Consider the following 27,732-nt stretch of genomic DNA (forward strand, 5'->3'; position numbering starts at 1 on the left):
ATTTGGTCTCCATTTACTACACTAAGCCATGCAAATGGCATGTGAATTTAGATTAAAGGAGCGTGACTGAATATGTATGTTGTGTGACAAAAATATAGTGTATGCTCAGTGTGCTGTAATGCGAATTAATCGAAAAAGTCATACCTGTGGACACAGAGTCTGTATATGATTAGCTGCCATTTGGACAATTTTCATCCCATCTTCATTTGTTGACAACGAACAAGCAAGATTAGCAACCTTAAATAAAAAACCAAACAGTTTCATAAGCAAGTATTCATCCCCAGACTCTCAAACTTGCCAAAAACATCTCTTCTATAAAGCCTTCATTATTTGGGAAAATCCATTTGTCAAAGAACATCTGTGAATAAGGAAAAAAGAAAAAAGGAGCTTGGGAAAGGGGTGACAGTATTGAGCTCTCCCCACTTTAGGTTCAGCACATAATAGCCACAAACTGGTGTCTACATAACAGCAGGAAATTTCAAAGTTAGATCCTAAGGCTGCAGCTTGCCTGCATGTGGCCATGCCTGTTAATGTTTCAGAGCCCTTTAAACCACGTCCAGCTTCTTAATTTTATTTTTAAACTCACTTTTAAGACCGTAAAGATCAAATAACATTTGTCGTGATTTGTGGTAATGAAATACAGAATGATTTATGACCTGAGCTACCCACAGATCGTTATTTTAATTAGTGGTACAATTTGCTACTGAAATAGTTCTATCAGTGCAACTTACATGGAAAACGTATAAGGACACTTGAAATCTATGAAAGAACAAGTCTATCGTCTGTTTTTATTTTACTATACGCCACACAGACACAGCTTCCTTTATAGGAAAAGAGTTCTTCTGTGATGCTTCACAGTTCAACAAGCTTGAGGAGAGGAAGGAAGATGATCACTCCAGCTCTCTGCAGCTCAACGTCAACAGGCTGTAACAGGTTTGACAAAGGCACAAGAGGAGCTGGGATACTGGGATCCAGTAGATCTTTTCATCTTACTGAAGTCATATGAGGTCCTTAAGTAAACTACTACACACTTGTTAGTCTCATTGCCCTCGCTGAAGCAGCTGTATTACATATATATCACTCTAATGTTAATGTATATCAACAACTGCCCGAGAAACAGACCTCTGTATCACTGCAAATACCAACACGGATACAAACATAGACAGGCACAGCTAATCTGCAATTATTCAGAACTCATGCAACGAGTTCTACAGTCCAGCTGCTGCAAAACAAAAGCAAATCTTCATTTATCAACATTTTAGGACACTATTTCTAACAAAGAACAATAGTTCAATGATGATCTATTACTAAAGGCTTTTATTATTCTTACTTAATTGATGAAAATAATAACAAGGAGTTAGTGCATAGCCAAATTACTTCCTTTTCCTATGCAAAATTAACATGCGACTAAGACACTTTCAGAAGAGGATGAGGGCTAGAATGCATGGCCTTCCAAAAAAATTACTTTCTTTTCTTTGTGTTGAAGGTCAGGGTTTTTCCATATTGGTTACAACAACTAATTCACATTGGTTTTGACTATTTTAATTTATTTGCCTCAGTCACTGAGCTGCTTGTATATCCCAAATGTAACACTGCTTTCATTCACACTGCATTAATATACCATCATATACAAAGAGCATTCTACAAGACTCAGTGCAAATATTATTGATCTATTTTTAAAGAATTCCTCGATGCCTAAAGCAGTAACATTTCAAAGATTAAAAAAAAAAAACCCAAAACAAAACACCACAACACACACACACAAGCACAGTAACAAGCCATTCCACCAGGATGAAATACACTCTGCAGCTTTTTCTCTTTGCCATACAGTTTCTCATGTTTTCCAACTTCATTTCACAGTTCCCAGAAAAAACTTTAATTTCTTGGGATCCCCTGCAAATGGGCAATACTTAGCTCCTGTTTATTGGTAAGAACATTTTTAAGATTGAGTTCTCTGCTGTAAGCAATACATGTTTTGTCCCCGTCTTGATGTGCAAGGCAGATACAGAGACAACTTAAGACAATTTGTTATACTGTTTCCCACTGGCTGAAACGCCTCAGTACAAATCCAGTCCTTGACATAAATTGTGTCATAGAATCACAGAATAATAATTTAGGTTGGAAGATGTTCCCAGAGGTCATACAGTCCAAAACCCCTGCTCAAAATCTAAGAATGAACTCTATACCGATCTGTGTCAATAGCTCTGTGTAGCACATCAGCACCTAGGGACAAATTATGTATGTTACCAGATGATGTCGAAGATTAGAAAGGTAAAAAAGTGTGGCTCTTCTCTGACAAAACATGCTGAGGTTGGGAACGATGTCTTAATCCACGAGTATTCTATTTTATTTGAAGTAAACATACATGAGGTTTTTTAATATATATTGAGAAAAAAACCTGTTTCTGATCTTACGCTTCTCCCAATTCTTCATCTCTAAGTATTCCTTGGTGATGGCACAATTCATAATAGTATTCTCAAAACACTAGCAGTAAACTAAGGATATAAGCATTAGAAATTTATGTTAATCCCCTTTGCAACCATAACCAATCAGAAGTCATTATTATTTACATCAGATTTCTTTTTAAAATCAATAAAGAAAGTAGTATTTGGCTACTTTAAATATCTATAGATATATATATCTGGTGTTCCATTCAGTCCTTTGCCCTACATTTTCATTGACATTAGCAAAGCTTTTGTTTCCGTTAGAGAATGGCTAGAATTTTCTTCTCCTGGCATATTTCAGTTTATGCATAAGGGCTCTCTATCATATTAATCTCAGTAGGTGATTAGACTCTCAGTACGTGATTAGACTAACAGCTGTTCCACCCAAAAGACAATCCAGATTCCAATACACCATTAGCATGGTCTCAAGCATCAGTAACTGTCTCCTGAAGAGATCTCCTTAACACAAACACAATAAATCAAATGGAAAGAGGCAAAGGGCAGGGAAGCATGGGGCATGCATGTAATTTTTCCAAGTATAGGGCAGGACATCTGAGAACCCAAAGTCTCTTTTGACTAGTCACAGTTCAGAAGATACTTCATTTGTAGGAGTCGAGAGCAACTGAATACTTAAATAGGGAATAAGATTTTAATTGCAGCATTACAGCAGTCAACATCGCTTTTGATATAACTTAGATACTACATGTGAACTTATTTTAACTGTTAGTCTGCTCTCATCCAACTACAAATGAAAAAAGGTATTTACATATTTTTGGTTCTAATTTTGCGGTATACTGAACCATCTTCTACAAGTTTATTACATGTTCTTAGCTTCTACCACTAGGCTTTATTCATGAAGTCTTGAGAAGTGTTTTCAGGAAAATGATAATTCATACACAAAAACGTCACGGAAAAACTAGGAAGGTCAACAATAAAAAATTACTCTATACCTTTTAAGGAAAAGACTACACTGATGTATGTATGTCTCCTAGTCATTGCTGCAATTTTATATGCATTATTACTATATGCATTTTTATGAGCTTAATAAAACTTACATAGACTAGAATATTTGTTTAGAGTGAAAAAACGTACTCCTGTGGACTAAAAACTTACCTCCAGTAGGCAATAATGTAATTTCACGATGTTGCTTGTTGGCTGATCCATTTTCTACCATAAAACTTTATTTCTTTCCAGATCAAGTCAAATAGTAATACTGAGCTATTTATAAGCTCCTACCAGAGATTATATGGGTTTTTTTGCATTGTTATAAAATGCTTTAGGATACTTCAGGTCAAAAGCTACACTATTACTTTAATTTTTATTAGTTTTTACTTTTGTGGGAATAAAGTTAGAAACTACATTCAACAGTGCACTTATTACATTGCTTTCCCTGACCTTTTCAGTTTCCATCTTCCACTTTTCCAGAAAGATGCCTGAATCTGTGTGTTTAAGTACGGTGGGGCACTATACATCCCTCAGTCATCTTTCGGTTCCTTTTGCATTTAGTTTTGCATATCTCCCACTTTCTGCAGAACTGAATGACATAGTGCTCCATTAATGCCATAATCACTACTGATTCGACAAAATTAGCTCTACCTTGTACACTGGAGGCTTAGCACTGCTCCTGTTCAACTGTAACCAGCCGCCTTGTTAACATGAAGAAACCCTTCAGAGTATTATGTAACTTCAAACGTGTCCTGTAATGTTATTTGTCAAGCATGCTCAAGATTCTATTTCTGTAATTAATTAATAAAGGGTATTTGAATACCAATTGACTAGATTGTTCTCTATCCTTTAACCAAAATAAGCCTAGACTAACCCACTGCAACCACTTTATTTCAAGTACCATGCACTCAGACAAGTCCTCTCTCACACAAGTCCATTCAAGAACTTGTTTTGTTAAACTCGACCTCAACCAAAATAAAAATGGAAAATAAATGAAAAAAATACAGTACTCTGAGGCAAGGATCATATCTGTGTAAGGGAGAACTCTGCACAGTAATATTCCAGAAATACCTTCCTTGGCTTGATGCAGGGCTCCATTAAGGTGCCTCTCACTGTTCTGGGTCACAGTAAACACAGCTGAAGAACAAAGTTAAAGATTCCCTCTCTAGACCTCATTGTGCGGAATCCTGGCTAGAACCAAAGAAAACATGTTATATTTGGATTACATCTGTGCTCTGGCAACCCAAGGTAGCTGAAGAGACCACTAAACAGAAACTGTCTACGTGTATGACCTGTGTCTCAACGACAGTTTCCTAAAAAATGTACCATCCATACCAGCACCAAACTTTAATCTGCTGGAATAACCACAAATTGGCATTTAATACCTGAAGAAAGGTCCTTCTGTGCGCCCAAACATAACAGCAGGCGAAAGATCTAAATGTAAACTACTTTATGAAGTCTCTCCCTTAGCACCATTTGCTGAAATGCCAGCAACAGAGGGCTTTCCAGCAGTACCACACAAGTACAGAAATACAAAGAAATCTACATGAATAGGAGAACAGGACAAGGAAACAACCGACTAAAACCCAACCATTTTACTGCCTTGTCCCTACCTTATTCTTTGTGCAGACACAACAAAATGCCAGTAAATGAAAAAAAAATTTAGTAGTAGACAGAAATGTTGCATGTTATACTAAACCAGGAGAAAGCATGGTTTTCAAAGGAGAAAGTGACTACCCAATTTTAGAATGATGTAACCAATAATCAACATTTTGATTTTCCTTATCTCAGCTTGACAACAAACATGGCAAATAAGAAAGCAGTTAGCCATGAAGCAAGAAAAAGAGAAGAAGATCACTCTAAGAAGAGTGATCAAAACTCACTGCCAGAATATGGAGTCCTTGACAGAACTGGGCACCACACGCACAGACGTGCTTTAAACAGATTAGCGAGCTGGGCTCCACTGTCTGGCACCAGCAGGACACGACAAACATCTATCACCAGTGAGGGCCAGCAAGGATCAGGGTGGATCAATCAGTTCTCAAAAACACAGCATCTCAAATTCCAAACATCTCCTGTATTTTCCAGTTTTTAAACAAAATACCATTTTATGAGAAGCAATATTTTGCCTGTTTCCCCCCCCATCAACTAATCTTTTTGTATCTTCTTAAGTGTGTCAGTGTAAAATTTCTAAATACCTCCTTCTGCATTAACATTTTTTTCCTTTCCTCCCTGCACGAAACCTTTGATCTCCAGCACCTAAATAATAAAGAGGCAAATACAACGTATAAAATAAACTGTTGTTAGAATACTCAAGATTTCAGGCTCTTTTACTCTATAAAACAAAGGTAAGATCCAAACATATGCATGAATACACTCTCATTTATTTTCCTATTACTCACTATTCAAATATTCCACGAAACAACACATATTATCCTTGTTTTAAGGATTTTTCTGTTAGACTAAATAACACATGGTTTTGTCATACAAATACCCAAGCGTACTCAGCTGACCTTTGTTTTCCCCCGCCACAATATCTTAGACTCTTCTTGTTGTCAGAATCGAAATCATCTCCTCTTTGCCTCTGACTGGTTAACTGAGATAGAAATCAATCCTAGGAGATAAAGCATACTTCCTTCAAGATGCATACACCCTCTATTATTTAAATCAGCATGAGTTAAGAAGACACAGTATGTTAACCAAATGAAAGATCACAGCTCTCACTTAGCACTTAATAAACATTAGTGGAGCAGAAGAGGAAACAGACTTCTTTCCAGCAGTGTAATCACTTAGTTACAATGCCAGAAAGGATTCTTCTATCTTTCATTTCAATATAAACGTTTTCAATACCTTGAAGAAGTAGGACATCTGACAAATAAAACATTAGATTAATTGTTTTGAATGAGAAACAAAAACACACTTCAAGTATCAGTTCTTAAGAGTTTGAAATAGAAGCAGTCCCCTACAAAAATTAGATACTTACCCTTTTACAAAAACAGCTATGCCTTAAGCACATTGTTCTAACGCAACACCTGGGTTGGTTTAACGTCCTACAGACTTAGATTTTCATAAATAAAAGGTCAATCATACTAAGCATAAATTAATTGAAAATACATGAAAAACAGAATTCACCTCTGGGAAGTTGCAGAAACAACCACTCAGAAATACATTAATTTTTTGCATTAAGAAGCAGTTCATCTATATTCTATTTCATTTCCAACTATCATTAACTACTGGTACAGAATTGTAGATGTACGTGGTGGTTGTGAACTTATAGCCAAATCTAGGATGAGAATAACAGAGGAGTCAACAATAACATATCGAGGGTTAACTAGAGCTGAATAAAGTTTGACATGCAGAATGTTAATACACATTACCTAGGATCATAAATGAACTCTTCAGCAACAAAAAACCCACTTTCTTCTCCATAGCTAAAAGGAAACAAGACAGGGAGATACAAACATACGCTTACTCTGTAACACAAATTGAATTCACTATATCACCAGAAATAAAGTAGCTCACATGGCCATACAAACTTTGGTATTAACCACCATACATCTACCATTAACAGTGCCTAGTTTATTCTCTGTAGGACACAGTACTGTCTTGCAAATTGTGTGAGACAAAATTAAAAAAAAGTAAAACTGTTTATGCTCTAAAGCTTAGTACAGATTTCGGCATGTCCAATTTCCCTTAAAAAAGTAAAATCGTCTTGAGACCAAACAAAATTTCATGATGATGGGTTGTCCCTTTGTTCCCAAAGCTAAGAGCAAAAGGACTTCCTTAGACCCTTGTGCCTGTAATCAGTGCAGCAACTTTGTATTTCCTTGCACACTACTCAAGTTCAACGATAGTAGCAACAACCAAAGGAGTACTAAAACATACTGCTGTATAGGACAAGATTATACTTCCACTTACATGTGAAAATCCTAAATACTGTCACCAAAATTGGTTAAGGTTTACAGCAAAAGGTGTCACTGACTTGCCAGAAACATGCTACTTTATGCCCTAGATATTTAATTTCGCCAAATCAGTACCCCAAAATAAACACACAAAACCATTCAACCATGGATACCAGCATGAACATTTAGTAAACTGGGACATCACACTATCAATTAAGGCAGTATTTTTAATTATTAATGGTACAAATTGGTTAGTAGTAAAATGAAAATACAAATTAACTGACAGAATAAATATGTAACAAAAATGGGAAATAGTATAAAGCTGCTTATCTTTTCATACTGCCTAACAAGAAGGATTAAACCTGAAACTTTAGGCTTTCTTACTGCCAACCCCAACAAGACTTCTCCTCAAAAGGGAGAAAAATGTTATATCATAGACATAAACTTCCTGATATCCATGTAAAAGTGCAGTTGGAGGTCTTCCTGCCCTCCAGAAACCGGGGCGGGGGGGGGGGGGGGGGGGGGGGCGCGGGGGGGCGCAAAAAAGTGTCATCCAAACTTTTTCAAGATTCAGCTTGTGGCAATAGCTGAATCCTAACACTCTGAAAGCCTCCCCAAACAAAGTACAAGGTCCATCTCCCACTTTAAAAGATGAAATTTATTGAAGAAAGCAGACCAGAGCCTAGGGCACCTTATGTTATACACAACCATGAGCTCCTCCTACCTCACACAAATAAACACATCAAATGACTTTGAAGAATTCTTTTCAAATATTGTTTTTTTCAGAAAGAAAAAGTGTCCCATTTCAGAACTTGTCCTGAGTTAAGTCTCTCAGCATTATTGGAATCTTTCTCCAGCCTGATTTTTTCTCTTTCCAACCTTTGGGACAGGAGAGCACCCCCTGAGTGCTAAATGGCATGCAACCCTCACAGCGCATTTGCACATAGAAATAATAAATAAATAAATCTTCTTTTCAGAAAAACTTTTGGCTTTACACTTTACAATTAACTGGATGACTCATTTTCTCCACCAGGCTCTCCAACAGTTGAAATGTTGACAACTGCTGTTTCCTGGAATTAAAATAAAGGCAAGTAACTCAGAGAAATCCTCAGAGAAGAGGACTTTAATGATTACCAGAAAGCAAGGTACAGCCTTTCATACGGCCTCATTCAAGACAGGAAACAATCACAGAACACTGATGCATAAATTATCTGCCATAAAGTAAAAATGCCTTCATTTCACAGTTACACAGGATACAATCTACCTTAATGTTTCCATTATTGTTATAAAGATCTTCAGTCTATTTTTCTCCTGCTTCCACTCAACAGGATTTGAAAAAATAACAGCCAGAGAAGGACGACTTTACCAGGCAATCGCCAAAAAGCTTTAAAGATAATGCATAAAAATTAAGTAAAAATACTGACCAAGACACTAAACTAAACTGAAGGCTTGATGTTGTTTAAATGCAGTCTTCCAGGCAAAAAAGTCAAACATTCTGACTCGAAGAACTGAAAGTTTAGCAATCCGGGAAAAAAAGTACTTAATATATTGTTTTGTATTGTTGCCTCAGAGACTGATATTTTAAGATTTTAGGCTGTAGAAAAACAGGACTTGAAACAACAACCACTGAGCTTGCTGCTTGCAAAAGGTAAACACCACCTTTCAATATCAGTGACTTGATGAGGAAGAAAACCACAGATATTACCAGATTTTAGCGGCCTGCCCTGCCCTGGGCCTCACGCTGCCCACCCGGTTTTCTCCTCAGCCCCCAGCAGCTCGGCCCTCACAGAAGCCTCGGCTGGGAACGGGAGAATCCTCCTTAGCGAAGACAAAATTTTATGTTTGGCAACGAACGTTAAAAGCTCGATAAAGAAACGCTGCAACCCAACTCACCCGCTCCCGCTGAGCAGACGCGGGGCCGCTGGCTCCACCACATCACAAATACCGGGCGGCCGCAGAACCTTCCAGAAGGAATGGGGCGTTGCTAGGGGGCGGGGCGTTGCTAGGGGGCGGGGCGTTGCCAGGGGGCGGGGCGTTGCCAGGGGACACACGTGCGTCCCCCGTCCCGCCGCTGGAAAGCTTAAAACAGTCTTTACATTGAAAAAGTAGCTTCGTCAAAAGGGTCTTTAAGCACCGTGATTTCCTACTGTCGATGGTTTTGTTTTCTTCCCGCTGAATATTAACCATACAGGACAGGCAGGAGGTCTGGGTGCGTCCTAACTGTATTAAAAAAAAATTCAAATACTGAAACAAATTGAAATTTTAAATTGAAATTTAAAGCTGTGAACATGCTTAGGAAGCTTTTTATTAAATACTCAAGCCAATTGTATTTGCAGTAGCTATAAAACAAGCTGTATTTCACTCAGTGAAGTACACACCTATGTATACTAAATAACTAAGTCGTCTGTAAACCAAAATAAATGTTTTACTGCTCCAGTGGTAAAAATCTAATCAGTGCCACAGGCACACAGTATATTCTTATGGATTACATTATGTCATTACTGCATTACAGTGTATTCTTAGGCATTTACTACAGGCCACATTGCAAATATCTTGTAAAAATATAATGAAATTATCTCATTCATTTTTACCCTTTCTTTATCCCTTAAATGAGTATCTAAGTAATTTTCCTCAGGTTTATTAGTTTTCTTTCTCCTCTTTGTGAAGGGTGTCATGAGCTGTGTTCCTGCAGCTGCCGTGCAAGCCATCTACAGACAGCAATTCCAACTGCACTGGAGCTGGAGGTAGTCTCCTAGCTACTGCAGTTTATATGGAATAAATGCTGTACTAACATAAAATGTTCCTGTGCCAGTGGAAGTCTCTATTTCATGTTAATTGAGTTTAAAGGTCCATAAAACATTTTATAAGTAATACTTGACTCATTTTTGCAATGTGATCTCTGGTCTAGGAAAGGTAAAATTGGTCACAAAGGAAAACACTAAAACGGTTTATAAGCCTTGCAAACAAAACGTACATATAAAATCACCCAGATTTCCGAACTGCAGATTGCAACGCAGTCTGAGGCTCACCCTTAAGCATGTGCATAGAATTCAAAGTGTTGGATTGTGATCCTGCTAAATTCACTGACAAAACGCCTATGGAGACCGTATCTTGTTTACAGTATGCTGGCCTCGAAATAAGGCCACCGAATTCACTGTTAAGCACCGTAAAGCAACACATAGATGAAACAATCCCAACGCGCAATGAACATCCGTCCAACAACAACAGAGTAAGAGATGTGGGGCTTACTAACATGTTTCAAAGGAAACAAATCTCTGTGCAAGGAAGTCTAGAATAACTTATAAATGGTTCCTAATCAAGGGCTGACAGGGTACATGTTAATTAAGCTAAAACTCCAAATGGTGATCTGAACTTTCCATCGCAAAAGTACATGTCCCTCTGTCCCTTCACTGGACTGGCTGGGTAAAAACTTTAATTCTGTCCTACTGAGTCTACCGAGGAGGCTCCTGCTGTCTAGCAAGACCAGCCTGTGTATTTCAGAAAAAGAAAGATTTAGAAATTTGTCACGAACTCAGTATTTTGAATTCTAAGCTAACAGTTATTAAAAAGCAATTTAATATAATGATGTCAAAATGTGAGCAATGTGATCTCCTTAGAAGTAACTATGTTATATTATTGCACATTGCTCGAGTTTGTTGTTCAGTTTCTTTTGAAGAGCTTCAGCAGAGGATGAATTACACCAAAGAGAAATACCTAGCAGTATGTGCGTTTTGTCTCAGCCAAGCTCTCAAAATAAAACAAAAACAAACACCACCAAACAAAAAACACCACCCAACTTCCCCCTTAAACAAAGATCACTTGCTTTCCTTGTGATCAGAAATTCTAGTCCATGACTTCCCATAGTAGGTTTTCTGGATAATTTCCTTGCCTTTTCTTTTTTCGGAGGCGAGTTCAGCAACTATTCTTTTATTTATGCTGTTAAGTCTACATTATGCAAGGATTTGTTCTACTTTTTGTTTTCTTGCCTCAAATACGGGATATTTGATAGCCTAAGTATTGTGCACAAACTGCATTTGCAAATAAAAACATTTCTCAGTTATTTTAATATATTCAAAGAATTCTCATTACCAAATACAGTAAAAAGCACCACCCTCACAGTGGGGGGAAAATACTAGTTCAAAAGTCATTTGACAGTGGTAAAATAACTAGATTCCTAGAGAAGTGGCTAAATTGAACAAGCAAATATGCTGCCCGATCCTCTAGAAAATAATCTTAAAAATCACAGAATGGTTTGGTTTGGAAGGGATCATCTAGTCCAACGCCCCTGCAATGAGCAGAGGCACCTTCAACTAGAGCAGGTTGCTCAAAGCCCCGTCCAGCCTGGCCTCGAATGTTTCCAGGGATGGGGCATCCACAGCTGCTCTGGGCAACCTGTTTCAGTGCCTCACCACGCTCATCATTTAAAAAAAAAAAAAATTCTTCCTTACATTTAACCTACATCTACCCTCTTTCCATTTACAGCCATTACCCCTTGTCCTACCACTACAGGCCCTGGTAAAAAACAATTTCTCTCCATCTTTTTTATAAGCCCCCTTTAAGTACTGAAAGGCCACAATAACTTCTCCCTGGAGCCTTCTTTTCTCCAGGCTGAACACCCCAGCTCTCTCAGCCTGTCCTCCCAGCAGAGCTGTTTCAGCCTCAGATCATTTCTGTGGCCTCCTCTGGACCCACTCCAGCAGGTCCATGTCTGTCTTGTTCTGGAGGCCCCAGAGCTGGACGCAGTGCTCCAGGTGGGGTCTCACCAGAGCAGAGGGACAGAATCACCTCTCTCGACCTGCTGACCACGCTCCTTTAGATGCAGCTCAGGACACAATTGGCTTTCTGGGCTGCAAGCGCACACTGCAGGCTTGTAGCTGATTTTTCATCTACCAATACCCTCAAATCCTTTTCCACACGGCTGCTTTCAATTAATTCATCTTCCAGTGTGTACTGGTGATTGCCCCAACCCAGGTGCAGGACCTTGCCCTTGGCTTGATGCACTTATGAGGTTCACATGGGCCCACTTCTCAAACCTGTCAAGGCCTTTCTGGATGGCATCTCCTCCCTCAAGCTTATCAACTGCACCAACTTTGTGTAATCCACAGACTTGCTGAGCATGCCTTCAATCCCACTGTCAACGTCATTAATGAAGATATTGACCAGTACTGGTCCCAGTTCAGACCCCTGAAGTACACCACTTGTTACTGATCTCCATTTGGACACTAAGTCTTTGACTGCAGCCATGCAGCCAATTCCTTATCCATCAAACAGTCCATCCATCAAACTCTTATCTCCCCACTTTAGCAACAAGGATGTTATATGGGACCATGTCAACACAGACAATATCCGGTGCTGTTCCCGTATTCACCAACGCAGTCACTCCATTGTAAAAGGCCACCAGATTAGTCAGGCACGATTTGCCCTTTGTGAAGCCATGCTGGCTGTCACTAATCACCTCCCTGTCATCTATATGTCTCTTGAGTTCTCTTAGCCTGTGGAATAACAACGCACAACAAAACCTCATGTTTTAGGCTACAAATGTGTTTTCCAAAAGAGGTGAAATTAATGCAAACCTATTCCTATGCATGCATGCATATATATATATATGCACACACACATATGTTAGACTTAAAGATATGTTTCTTTGTCCTCAAGAACCTGAGATCCCGTTGGCCAATTCGGGGGCCAGATTGTTTGACAGGAGGATAGCAGCCTCGAATAGATGCACTTCTGACAATTTGCATAGATGGTCACATAGAACAAAGGATATTCAACCGCCTCCACTGACAGGAACATACTTCCTCCTTTACCAGATATCATAGCATCCTTGTTCCAAGGAAAAAAAAAAAAGCAAACAAAAACACACAACAAACCCTAACAAGGACATACACTCACAGAGATGTTTGGTATTTAAGAAGCACAAGCTTCAGTAAACTGATGTTAACATTATGATGACTTGTGCCTTTTTTAGCACTTCAGAATTATTCTGTTATAGGTGACTGACTCATTACAGATCAGTACTATCAAAACTATGAGACTTTTGGGGACGGGAGATGGAATCACAGTTATCACAATTTCTAATATGCTGAGGAACTTCTCTAAATCTGGTTTCTGCAGTAATACAAGAAAAAAGTCACTGCCACTGTACTTGTGCCAGTTCTTTACACTATTAGCAAAAATGTTAACCAAGCGTATTATTATTATGATGAGGAGTCCATGCTGAACCAAGGCAACTTCCTTTTTGGAGCTCACATAACTTACAGTACACTCTGCCTCACCATACTGGTGGCTGACATTTCTAGCTGGTGAAATATGCCCCTCAGACATAGTCTGATAAATCTTTGGGTTGTTTATCTTTTGTTTCCTTGCTTCACACTTATGAAGTAAAGGCTGTGATTAAGAGGATTGATGAAAATGTCACCATTTATCACCTGAAGCTCAATCAGTAATAGGAAAGTTGGGCCTTATTTGATTAATTATATAAAGGTGCAAAAATTCTCACATTATGAATTCAGAACTTGCAGCGAGGTGCTGGAACTCTCTGAGGCCCAAAATAGCAAGGTTCAAAGTATTAAAGTTTATGCACACTTAGAAGTACATGCTTGAATGTAAGCTAATTTTATTGAATTAATTTTTTTAATTCACTATTTTGACCACATTAGATCTCCATAAAGCATCCATTTACCAGCTGCAATACATCAAGAACAAGTTACCTGTCTTTAAAGGCCTCCTTCCATCTGCCTGGCACATCTCAATTCCTGTTGCCAGGCTTCTTCGATTAGAATTCAAGGCATTTGTGCATTTTTCCTGTGCTGCCTTTCGTTTTAGAAATAATTCACACATCCCCACAATTGCCACTACCATCTTTAGGCCTCCCTTTTGCATGTGATCTGCAACCAACCAACCAACCAACCAGAGCAACACTTCACAACAGAGGGTTTGTAGTCTGTAACCAATAAGACTGCCTATGCTGTTGATTGGCACCTGTCCCATCATCTTGACAAGCAGGTCAGTTTGCTGAAGGAATCTCAGAGCCTTCAGCATAGAAATGAATTCTAGCTGAAATGGGAAAACAGGGATGTAGACCTAATTCTTGGGCTTACTGGCATTAAATTTGTATTTCAGACATTAAAAGTTCCATGTTTTAAAAAGTTGCAGAAAACAATTATCTGTAAGTAAAATAAGGAAGGGTATTTTTTGGTTTTGCAGTTAGATTAGTATTGCTTCTATCTAATCACAGATTTCCTAAAATTAGCAAAGTCAGCAGCTGGATTGCTAAAACGGATCCACTAAGATCTCTGGATTTAACTGAACTGCAGCAATGAAGAACCTACCAGAAATGAACCTCCACTGCCCACATCTCATGGCTGTGCCATTAACTAAACCCTGCCTGAACAGGCAGGCTGCACACTGGTCTCTCGTGAAACTGAAAAATCAGATAAAAACAGGAGAGTGCTGAATGGGAATTCTGAATCCCACAAACTGGGGATACATAGAAATTAGCAAACTGAAGGTGGCTTTCCTCTCAAAAAAAGTGCATTGTGTTAACTAGCTAAATAAGAGTAAGGAAAAAAAAAAGTGTGTGATGAGAGAGGAGAGTTAATTTGTCAAGGATAGACTGATTTTAGAAATTAGTATAGTAATGTAATTAAATCCATTTCCCATTCATAAATATTGATCGTGCTTAAAAGTGCTCATCTTATTTACCAAAAAAATGTCCCCCAGTCTGCTGACAGGTACAATTTTATTCCCAAAATGCTGACCAATATTCCGCATGCATACCTCTATATGCCAACTGCTTCAAGTTTCATCCTTAGATATCTGCTCTTTCAAGCTGAAAAGCACAGTTAAGTTCTGTGTCCGCAGACGGCGTTGTGCAATGGGGTCCTGCAGCCGAGGGACAGCTGCTCAGTGTGGTTATGAACATCACTAACAGAAGTCAAACTGCAGTGCAAAAATAGGGATGATGATGTACTCTTCGACTTCAGCTCTTTAATTGCTATTTTGTCATAGATTTGATTATGTGATGATACCACTGGAAGTATAGTATAGGTTAAAGAGGAATAGTAACAGAAGTGCCAGCGGAAAAAGTGACAAGCCCTAGACTTGTATCTTATGTCTGGGGACGAAATTTCTTAGCATCGCACTGTCTGAAACTTCTACGTAACAAGATTCATGTTTCTTATTTCTGATTATGCTCCTAAAAGGATGATAAAAGATTCTGCCCTCTTCTGATATCCTGAAAGTTAACAAAGATGCTCCAGTAACCTGTCAGTTTGACCTCTACACATGCAGTTGTTGTGGAGTTTTACCACTGACAGGAGCAGTTTTGTATTTCAATAGATCAGTAAAATCAATACTAAAGAACTAGTAATTAGGCATTAAAACATTATTTTTATTTACTGTTCATCAGTCTGGGATAAAAACCCATAGAAATGGGTGCAGTGCTGAGAATACTCCATTCCCTATTGTCTTTGAAGCTGGTACAAAGAAATTAAAATCTTTCAGTTGACAGTATTTTGTATATGCAGTAGTTTAATATGTAAAGCAACATTCCTTAATGGATTGCTAAATTCCATTTTAGATTAATTTGCTATCTGCCAGGAAACTATTTAAGTGTTACTTTGGATGGCAAATGCGGGGATTTGTGTTGGTTTTCAGAATGATGGTGAGTTGCTCTCAGAATCCAATTTTCTGGGTCAGTATATTTACAATTTGACATAGAAAGATGTAGCAAATTACATACAAAATCAGACAAAGTGGCAAATAAGAGCTATCATCTTTTATATGTGTGTCAATAAAACAGATCAAAGTAGTGAGAATTTTCCCATTGTATTGGAAGAGAAATATTTATTGTTTGTATAGAAAACAGAAAGCAACTTATCAAAATTAAGTTGCAGATTCCGTGTGGAAACTGACTTTTGGCAAAGCTGTTTTCCACAAAAGACAGATGTAGAAAGTGGTCCTGTGTTTTTCTTGAGAGAAAGGAAGAGTTTTCTTGCAGCATGCTTATTAAGTTAGATTAATTTAATTACCAGATAGTTATTTTGATTACCAAATTTTGATTACCAAATAGTTATTATTTCCACCGTACTGGGTTTTGCAAACATTTTGATTAATATGTATAACCCTGAACACGTTTCAATTGTACCTTATGCAGTTTCTTCCATATTGTTTGCCGAAATGGCATTGTAATTGTAATAGCATTAAATGAAAAATAATTTTTGTAACTATATATATATATCTCAAACCTCAATTTCTTTACAGAAAACGCACTGATTGATGGCTTTCTAAATAGGAGTTAATTCAGATAAACTGTTATGTGGACATTCTTCACTGAGTTTAATGGTGACTGATTTTGAGTTAGCTAAATTCACTTATCTGTTTTATTCCAGGCTCCACCATTGATCCACATGACAGATTCATTCTCTTTTTCTGTCTCCTACAGTTTATCTGTCTCATCTGTTTTCCCAAATCTAGGGTCACAGACATTTCTTAGAGTCTCCAGAGTGCTATTGAAACACAAATGACATAAATGCTACCCTTGAAGAGCTTAATTTCTGTGAAGGATGAACAATTCCATGAGTTTGGCTCACATTAGTTCAAACGCATTTCCTGGGTCCAGCTCTTAGGTAAATAGGAAAGGCTTTAAACCAACAAACTAAAAATATTATTTATACTTAAATTTAAAACAATAAAGCTGCCAATCCCGGACTGCTGTCATTCCATATACAATAGTTTGATCATGTTAGAGTGGCAAAAAGTAACGAACTCTCCAGTGAAGGTGCTTTAAAGGAATTCCCTTATCCTTGTTGTTGTGCTCTGCCATCCAGAGACACAGACAACCTCCCCAGGTGAGGGGCCTGGACCCCTATATCACAAGGAGTGCCTGGACCCACATTATAAGCTGTGAAGCGAGGTTCTCCCAACACATTCAGGACATCAGTCTCATATTTTTAAAAGCTAGTTTTAGAAGCAGCTGCAGTAACAAGAGCCAGCAAGTTACTTTGTTCAAGATCCTAATAATTTTTTTATGAAGTAAATTGAATTTAAGATTCTATCAGTATTTGTAGTTTGCTCCTACGCATCTTGTCTCTTTTTCAAGTAGGAAGTGACAATTTATTTCTCTATATATATTTTTATAACTCAAGATTTTTTTCTCCTTTACATCTTTTAACTTCATTTTATTATAAAAGAATTATTTCTTAAGGAGAATTCACTTTTAGTAGATGTGCTGGATTTGCTGCACCGGAAATTATAATATATTATTATATTACTATAATATTAAGAGGCAGACTTGTTTTTTAACAACACTCTGTGTGTCCTGCATGCCTTTGCTGTTCTATATAGATACATTACAACACTGATGCATTTAAATGTGTGCTGCCTGTTACTGTCCATTGTTCATAACAGATTCAACCTCAGAAATCCTAATTCCTAGAAGCCAGCATTGTCATATCGGAACACATTCAAAACTGAAAAAAACAAGGGCAAGAATTCGGCAATAGGCTAAACCCTCAAGTTTATGTATCAGAGTGGTAGATCTGAAGTCAGTGTTATTAGGTCAAACTACAGAGAGTATGATATATTCATGTACTGAGAGAAGAGATGAAGAACACAAAGTTCACTTCATCATCACATCTACTTCTCCTATTAAATCTCTCAGCCTCTGCTTGGTACCGCTGACCTTTAAACACTGCAGTGGGAGATTTGCATCTGTGCCAAAAGAAAAGATAATCAGAGGATTCTTCCCTGCTCCCATCAAATTCCTTTTTTAATCTCAAGTTCACCCAGCCTATCACTCCTCCTCTCGGAACGCATTACATCTCTGTGATAGATTGGCTCAGGAGAACAGCCTGCCAGCTTTCCCTTCTGTTGATGTGACATTTCAGTCTTCCTTTCTACCGTCCTTTGTTCACTTTTATGCACTTGTTTTCTCAATATTAGAATTTCTTTTGGTCTTCGGTAGAAATGAATCACAGGCCAGAACACTATATTTACTAAAAACAGGCATGTCTTACATGGGACTGTAAAGTATAGCCAAATCCCCCAAGTATTTTCCTTATTATTTTGTCCTAATTTTCATAATTTTCAATAGTGTTTATATTCAGATCAGAGTAGATGTTGAAATTTCCTAGAAGACAAGACTGTTCGAAAAAGTTTCCACATAATCAAATATTTCAATTGGATTTGCAATTTAATTGTAATATTTTAAATGAAAGGCATTTCAAAGCAAAACCTAAATGTGTGAAATCTCAAAGCGGTTAATCTTCATTTTTTAAAAATATTTTTACCAAAATTGCTCCATTGTAATAAGGAATTCCAATTAACAAGCATTTTCTAACAGAAACATACCTTTGGGGAATTTACTTTAGCCAAGGCTCACAGACATACAGGCAGAATCTTAACCCAACTCTGGTTGCTTCTTTTTGTTCTACAATATATCCTAGTTTTTCAATGTCACAAAATCAATATTCAGACTTTCAAATATTTGATGCAGTATATGAGCAATATAAGGCACTGTAGCCTAGAATAACCTCCATCTGAAGAATGTTTAATGTGACCTTTGGTACCCACGAAAATACTTCAGCTGCTGAGTGTCCATTTCACATGTGGGAAGCATTCAGTATAATAGCCAAAGCGGGCATTTTAATGTGTTCTTTTTTTTACTGTGTAACTAGGACTATTTCACTTCCTCCATATATTTGAAGATACTATTCACATTTACAACTAAGAGATTCTGGTTTGTGCAATTATTGTGCAGGTGTAACAGTGCAACGATGTTAACCAAGGTATCTCTAACACTTTGTCACTGTTTGAGCTTTTGGAATACTAGCACCGTCCACAAAGCCCCAGTTAATATTCCTGGTACGTGCGGCTAACATCCCAAGTCTATGCATTTTGAACAGAAGCCAGAACCTCTAGGGTAAGAGCACAGAGTAGGTAATAAACTCGAGAGAGAGAGAAAACATTAAAATAAGGAAGAAGCTATTACCTGTAGTTGCTACTACTGCTTTTGGAACCATCATTGCCCCAGATCTGGTGTGGTGTGCAGTCTTTCCATTTCACTGATGTTTTGTACTTCACTGAATTTATATACAGACTTCTGAACTGTATTATATTGTTATGTCTTAAATCAATTTTTAAAGGAATGACTGTAACTTCCAAATGCTAATTCCGAAGAGAGATATTTGTAAAAGATATTAAACCTCAAGCTGATTTACAAAGGTCACTGACCTATGAGGATACTGTTTGTTCCTGAAATTACAATATTGTGCAGTAAGTCAGTGTAGCAGGCAATTTACCCTAGTTCAATTAACATTTCTTATTCAAAGAGGGGAAAAAATTACGTTCTTTCTCAAGACCTATTGTTTCTATTTGAGAAGTTTTCATTTTCAGATTGAAATCAAAACCACGGAAAACCTCTCTTGATATTTCAAGTAGTACTGCTAATTTCCATATAAAATTCATTGCTGGAGAAACCTTTGTGAAAAGCTGAACCTTTGTTTTTATAATGTCCAACTCTGTCTATTGTGCTTATATGCAAAACAATATCATAACCTACTGTTCAAATATCCTTGATCTTTCAAAAACAGATGGAAAAAATGCACTGAAAAACAGGATACACCTGATTAAAAACTGCTATATGGAGTGTAAGAAAATGCAACATAACATGTTTCAAAACAGACCAACACCCATCTCTCAAGGTACAATTCATCTTCACTTCAGCCATCTAGAAATTAGTCATCCAGACTAAACTAGCAATTTAGTCAAAGGAGAGACTGGCACTTCACATAAGCAAGATAAATCTTCTTTCGGAAATCTTTATCTTGGATTAAAAATAAATGAGGTAAATAAGGTTTTAAGTTGAAAACAGACTAACACACTCAAATCTCAGAATACCTGCCTGGCTTTTTCAACTTTGAAAAAAGACAAAACAAGCAAAATGACAAACAAAGTGATACTGGTGGGCACGGAGGGCGCGGAGGGGAGGCAATATTCTTAGTACATGTTTTAATTTGAATGGACAAGTAAATGCTTAAACTGGAAATCACAGAATGTCCTGAGTTGCAAGAGACTCACAATGATCATCGAGTCCAACTCCTATCCCTGCATGTGACAAACCCGCAGTTCCAGTTCAAACTAGAAATAACATACATATCAATGGTTTGTTTTACTTAAAAATGGACTTACATCCTAATCCTGTAACATCAAAATCCTTACATTATCTATCATCCTTGTACTTGCTGGCTGCAATACTAAAATCAATTTCTATGTGACGAGAGATCTGACTACACAAATACATAGGTCTTTGTGCACCAGATTCAGAAATTTATTTTGGAAATTCCTGCAATCAAATTAAATATCATGGAAGGAAAATGAAACACTGATAGTTTTATCAATATGGCAACAACAGCATCATTTACAAATGAGAGAGTCATAGAATAACAAAGTGTATATTAACATTTATAAAGGACATATTAGAGTAGGTAATAAAACTATGCTGATTAAAATTACGGCTCACTGATGATTTTTAGAATACAGTATCAGCTGTTATTACAGTCTGGTTTTCTGTCTCCCTTTTTCAACTGATATTATCAAATGCATCATTGGTGCAACACCATCATCCCCACCCCTGCACAAGAGTGTCATTCCAAAGCCCCCTAGATGTGCGGAACATGTTCAGCTGGAACAGTGTGTTTAACGGGACAGAGCTGAGACAGTGTTTTTTTAAAGAGGAGACTTATTGAAGTTGAACTCATGACTAGATTAAGCAAAAACTAAGTTTTTTTTTAAAATACCATTTCCTCAGTTTGGAGAGGATTAAACTTCATCAGATGGTACATACGGCTGATTTCACAGCGCCTATCTTCAAGTGCAAAAAGCAACCTTTATGTGACGAAAAGGAAATACCCATAAAGCTTTCTTACGCCATAAATATCTTTTGGAAGAGCAATGTTAAAATCAAGCAGAAATAGACATACCTGTTTCTATACCTGGCGGCAATGGAAGATTTGTCCTCCCTAAGGCTGCCAAGAGCTGGGCTACCGATTGTACCGTGCATGCAGCACTGAGAGCAGGCACATCGATCCTACTGCTCCTCCAAGAACAGGATGAGGAGGAAATTTAGGATGAGTAACCACTAATTCTCAGCTGATACAGCTACATTAGCATTGGTTTTTTTCCAACCTCAGGAACAGATCAGCAGGAAACTAGGGGAAAGCCGTGAGCCAGAAATTTCCTTGTGGTCACAGTGTCTACATTAACTTCTTACTAATTTTTTTCACACGTCTTTTACCAAGTTATTTGGAGTAGTAAATAAAAGAACTAATTATAAAGATTCGCGAAAGGTCATCAGGGTCCTAGATGAGTAGATGATAACACAGAAGATGAAATTCAATCTAGGGAGATGTGAAGTGAGTAATTTTTGAGAAATAAAGAAAAAAATCGAGTATTACATATATAAACGATGGACCTCAGCAGACTAGTACTAATCAGGAATAAGATTTTGGGATTATCATGTGAACTTTCTGTGAAAGTTGCAGTTTAGTGTTCAGCAGTCATCTGAGAAGAAACACTGTTAGGAAGTAAATAGATGTGGAAATGGAACATCATGAAAGCACTTGAGCAGCACTCACGGTTCTGACCCACCACCTCATGAGCTGGAAGGTGCTGGAAAAGGCACAGGGAAGGTGGCAAGAGGATCCTTCTCTGGCTTCCAAACATGGAAAATTTAAAAAGACCAGAAATACTCCATGTGGAAAACAGACAATTGAAGGAAGATTTGACACAAGGGACAAGTGATGTTTATATATTAGAACTTTCACACAGAAAAAGTAAACTCTTTCATAAATAAATGGATAAGTAGCAAGAATTCAAAGCCCACTCATCTCCTTTCTGTCTCTCCTGTCCTTCTTGCGGGATCAGGCTCCCTGATTTTGATAGCACTTTTAGCTAGATCTGATTTCTATGGAACAGCCATTACCCATGGCACCATGTTCAGCTGGAATCCAGGCTCCACACATATTTGCCACTTCTGAGTTTCTGAAGCACGTGTGTATTTCTGAAGTATGTACACTTGTGAAAACCAGGATTAGTGAGATCTATTACATTTCTTGACAAATTAATGCAACAGTGCAGTGTTCTACTACTGACAATTTATATATACTTTTTTTTTCATCTTAACAGGTTTTAGACCACTAAACACCAAAATATGCTTCCAATTTACAGCTCTAATGTATTCAAATGCTACTCCATTCATATCAAGTGAATTGGTCTGACACTTTCCACAAAACAGCTGCCATAATTATTCTTTTTCTTTGATGATGCTGTTGGAAAAGACTGAATTTTTCTTGAAAATGAGATAAACCTGTTTATATTTCCAAAGCCCCTTTGTGGCCACCTGCTTAGCGGTTAATATTTTTCATTTTTGTTTCATTTTTATCATGTCTGATAGTCTAACAGTTTACAGATGCAATACAACTACTAACAAATTAATTTGCTGGAGAATTTAGCAGTACAGTTAAGACACTGAATACCATAAATCAAGCTCTGACTCAGAAATACCGGTAAGTTCATTAAAGCAATGTAAGCAACTTCTAAATAAGAAACTTACGTTCTACTAGATATCTAACAGATAACTTCAATTTTATTTTATATTAATTTTCAATAGCAGCATATGGCATAAGCACCACTAAAGCAACAATTTGGAACAACTAATTCAACAATGGGAAGCGGCACAGTGTACAGTCTCTCTGAAAGCCAGTCACTTAAAACATTTTTAAAGGTATGTTTTCTTCACTGTAGGAAGCATATTAAGTCACAGAATAAACATAAATATGTACACACACACTGTATATTTACGAGTAAGATCAGTCTAACATATGATAGAACACTCTTGATACAAGTCATGAGACTCTTGCTTTTATCCCCTTATGTGATTTGTTTACAATTTAGGAATTTGCTTGTAAAATCTTCCTGAAGTCCCCAGAATAATTTAGATAACTGAATCTCCACTAGTATTTACATTCATCAACTATACACACACTTTCTCTCTTAAACTGGTCTGCTTAATAGCATTTAAGTAGTAAGTTTAGGTTAAAACAGAGGGTTCTAAAGTTAATCATTCAGTGAGGTGAACAAGGGCAATCTCTAAGTTTCTGAGGTATCACTGTCTAGTCTGGTTATCACTTCACAGAAGGGTCACTGCACAATGGACAAGTAACCTCTATGCTGAAAAAGGACATTTGACTTTTTTTCTTTTTGCCCCCCTCGTTTCTAGGTAGTAACTGTGCTGGAATTGCAAAACTTTGCTATAGTTTTTCTACATCACTAAGGATAGCTACCTTCTGGACAGTCTTATGTTCACAGGCAGCTGCTGCATGTCCCTGTAGAGTTTTTAGGCAGTGCATCTGTGCAGCCATCAGCCCCTTTCATCAGCAGCCTACCCTGATGGCCAGCTATTGCCTGCATTTGGGAAACAAATTCAAACCCATGAAAAAAATGAATACTGGATTTCTAGGTTCACATCTTCTAACCTGAATAATGATTTGGGTATTCCAGTTGACCCAGACTCAATTACAAGTTCAGTGAGGCTATCTGATCTTCAGAGATCATCTGTCCTTTCTAAAAATCAAGCCACTTCAGGCTGGTTTAGCTTCAGTATTAAAAATTTGAAAAACTTTGGGTTTGTGTTTTAGCTTTCATTGGATTTTGCAGCATGGTCAAAATGAGACACACTTGTAAACTGGAGAATAATAACTACTCTTATTCTGTAACTATACGACCATGAAGGGAAACATAAATGCAATACCCTACTTTCGCTGTTTATCTATTTGTCTTTCATTATCTGTAGATCACCCAAGATTAATGAATTCATTCTGAGCCAAATGGTTTTTCTAAGTAAATTTTTAGCCACAGAGTGATTTCATTGATTTTTCCCATTTTTGCATTACTACACACAGGAGCACTAAAAACTTTAAAAAAACCCACAAAACTTAGCAACACATTCCTTACTGGCACTTGAGATAATATTTCTGCCAAATCCATGACTGCAGTATTCCAGCAGTGTTTCAAGCTCCAGTTTGAATGATTTTAAGTCAAAGAATATTTAGTCACATTTGCAGCACTGATTGTCCAACAAACTCAAATCTCCCCACAATTCTATTTGCAAATTTGCAAGTGACAAAGTAGTATCATTTATAAGTAATAAAGAAGTATATGCTTTAGAAACGAATACTGAGTATACAACACATGTGAGAACTTACTGAGCATATACGCCAACATGCTTTCAGTCTTCTAGGGGGCTCATGCCTCTGAACTGTGTCAGAGCCCCATTTTCAGCACATCATCACACAGGCTGGAATCACACATTTGATCACGTTCCCAGTGAATACCTTTGTGGAAAGGCTTATACTAATTAATCAAATTAGAATTGCCCACCACCTGATTTCTATGCAATGAAGTACTATATAAATGCTGATACCAAAAAAACAACTATCTTTCTGCATGCCATTATATAAGATATGCAGTGTGTTTACTATTACCCTAGGCCATTTATATACTCTTTCCTGAAATGCCAGACTTAATTGTTTTATGATAATCTGCCAGCAAAGGAAATGTGCACTGGCAAGTCTCTTATACCATATATTCAAAACAGTGCAACTCTATCAAACATACCTCCACCAGCCTGCTGGTGTGTTCTCGAAAGATAGCAGCATATTCCTTTATTTCTTTCTCTCTTCCATTTTTAGCAGCTTCGATGAGAACTAGAAGTGGAACGGTGGTATCTAAGAAGGAGTCTGAGATGTGATCTATAATGGCTTTACGGAGCTGCAAAAGAAAGCATTACATTAGTATATGCTGATTGAACTATTTATTAAAGTCTACTGTCATTATTGTCCATTTGTATTTTATAACATAAACATGTACACACTGCATAATTTGCAGGATTATGTGTCTGAAACTTACTGCGGCTGCAATTTATCTATTACATAGAAAATTATTTAGTTTTAGGGACAATTTTAATATACGACTACCTAAAAATGCATGTTTGTATGTGTGAGTGTATGTGTGTGTGAGTACAGATGCATAGAACACTTCAAACGTGTACTAGTTCTGCTGAAATCAAGGGAGACAAACAAACATTCATGTTCTTTGATGAATAGACTACTTAAATGATTCTGCGCGTGAAAAACTCCTGTTAGACGAAACCTAATCTCTCCTGGGCATTCTTTCTTGAAGTTCAGATGCCAAAGGATAAGGCAATTTCATTTTACAATGAAAATATTAATTTAACTATGCTTGTACTCACAAAATAGTCTACATCACATGTTTTCATAATTGTAAAATGACCCAATTATTTCCTACCTTGTTGAAAAACCAAACAATGCAGTTTGATTAGCAAAATGGTAGCCTGATTATACCACCTGATAATAGATTAATGGAGTAAGAAGAACTACAAATGAGTCTGAAGTTCAATTTTCTCTATTTAAATTAATTGTTCTTGAACTTTTTCCTTAAATTATTAAAGCAGCGTAACATTCTGCTACAAATCACCTCTCTTAAATTAGGTTTCATGTAAGCTTATAACTGATCTTTGGGACATTACTTCACTTAAGAGGTTATTTTCCATGTTGTAAACCTACACATGGCAATTTTTCATTTTTATCATAGAACACTACAAGAAAGATAACAATTGTAATAATACATGCAATGCAACTGAATGATCAGCTTCACTCAATTTCCTACTGCAAAAAAATATTTTTACAATATATATAAAAGATATTGATTGGAACAGAAAAGAACATAAAAGGCTTTTAAGCTCTTACATGCTGGCAGGTTTGTTGCCAAAGGACGTGTTTTCACTTAGCGTTTTGCTCCAATGTACCTATGTGAAAACTCAGTAGAAGTAAAGCCTCCTACAGCTAGACAAATGCAAAAAACCACAACCTTTTTGATGCTGCTGTCCTTGTAGGTAGGGCAGTGAACATGCACAGTAGAAATAATAGTAGAGAAATCTGTTGATTATCAAGAGAAGATTTGGATATTAATTCCACCACTAGCTTTTGGATAGCCTCACCATCTAAAGCCAGCTCTCACTCACAAGGCGCATGGGACAGACAAATCTTACCAAAAAATAAAGGTAAGTTTACGTTTGGAAATTTTTTTTTTCTTCTAACTTATTGTAGCTTATCATATTAGAATGTACTGCCTGGATGCACAGCATGTTCTCAAAGGTAATTTACAATGACAGAGGCTATTGGATTCCAAAACAGAATCGGATTTTTACTGTCATGTTCACAGCCCCAACTTTATTCAGGCTGGAATTTTAAAAACAAAAAACAAAGAGATAACAAAAAGGCTTACTCCCAGGAACAAAATACCTTGAACCTGCAGTCCTGCAAAGTTACCTGTTAAAATTTCTGTGTTGGAAAAGTCTAACTGAAGAGAACAGACATAGTCACCTGCTTAAAATTAAGTGCATGAATGTGACCTCGAGGAATCACAGTTTAAACATTAAGATTTCCATTTACAATAATCAGCAACAAAAAGGCTGTGGAACCCTATCCATGGATGATGATTCATTATCTCCAAGATTCATATTTTTGGGTTATGCACAGCCCAGATTGTAAGACTTTTGCAGCCTTAATGTATTATTTGAGGATCACTGACTGCAATGACCTTCGTTACATCTGTGGTGAGCTTGAGACATCCAGTTTTCAAACCAGCAGCCTAGTTTTCTCTCTCATCACAATTCCTTGCTGTAGCTTTTTACTGGTTTGCCTGGTTTAATTAACCTTTCACATATAAATTATCGTTATTGTTTTGTTCTAAGAAATCCTCTATCCTGCAATTAAACAAAGTGAAACGCATCTTGGAAAAAAAAAAAAAAAGTAATGCTGTGTCTTTGCTGAATACAAACAAGTTTGAAATTATGTTCCTGTTGCAGCTATGCGAAGAAATACACAAAGCTGTGACTTTCAAAAGACAGCTTGTGTAGCCAACAACAAAGAAATACAATGTGGAACAAGGAAAGGACAAGACAAAAACGAAAAAGGAATATCTAGAGCAATATCTATTTCTCTTCATCCCAGTCATAACAATCATTGTTGTCATGACTCAGGAAGTCTGCTTCTGACTCTGGCCACCTCTTGAGCAAAATGTTAAAAGATAAGGAGACATAGAAGCAGACAAAAACCAGTACCAGTAGTGCTAGCAAGCAATACTAGCGAAGATTTTGTTCTATAATTAAAATTTATCTTCATTAAAATGTATCTTATATTTTTAAGTGAAAGAGACACCATCGGAAGAGGGAAAGCAGAGAAAGGATGATGTCTGAGAAATTGTCTTATTTTTAAGGTGCAAGGCCCTATCCTTACCCTTTGAACAGACTGTTACAGAAGTGGAAGCATGGAGAGTTTTTGGGTCGATAGCAAAGC

At 37.2% G+C, this 27,732-nt stretch overlaps 1 protein-coding gene across 4 annotated transcripts in view; it reads right to left on the reverse strand.

The window, feature by feature from the left end:
* CTNNA3 (catenin alpha 3) overlaps nt 1–27,732 on the reverse strand; it is a 499,026-nt gene that overhangs the window by 180,019 nt on the left and 291,275 nt on the right. For 3 of the 4 annotated variants that reach the window (XM_065638799.1, XM_065638802.1, XM_065638801.1), the window contains 2 exons: nt 24,971–25,123; nt 145–237 (listed from right to left, as the gene is read on the reverse strand). In XM_065638799.1, coding sequence (XP_065494871.1) covers nt 145–237; nt 24,971–25,123 — 246 coding nt within the window. The remainder of the gene's footprint in view (nt 1–144; nt 238–24,970; nt 25,124–27,732) is intronic. The other variant, XM_065638800.1, reaches the window with a different exon arrangement.

This window comes from Caloenas nicobarica, chromosome 7 (genome assembly GCF_036013445.1).
Source record: "Caloenas nicobarica isolate bCalNic1 chromosome 7, bCalNic1.hap1, whole genome shotgun sequence".
Taxonomy (NCBI): domain Eukaryota; kingdom Metazoa; phylum Chordata; class Aves; order Columbiformes; family Columbidae; genus Caloenas; species Caloenas nicobarica.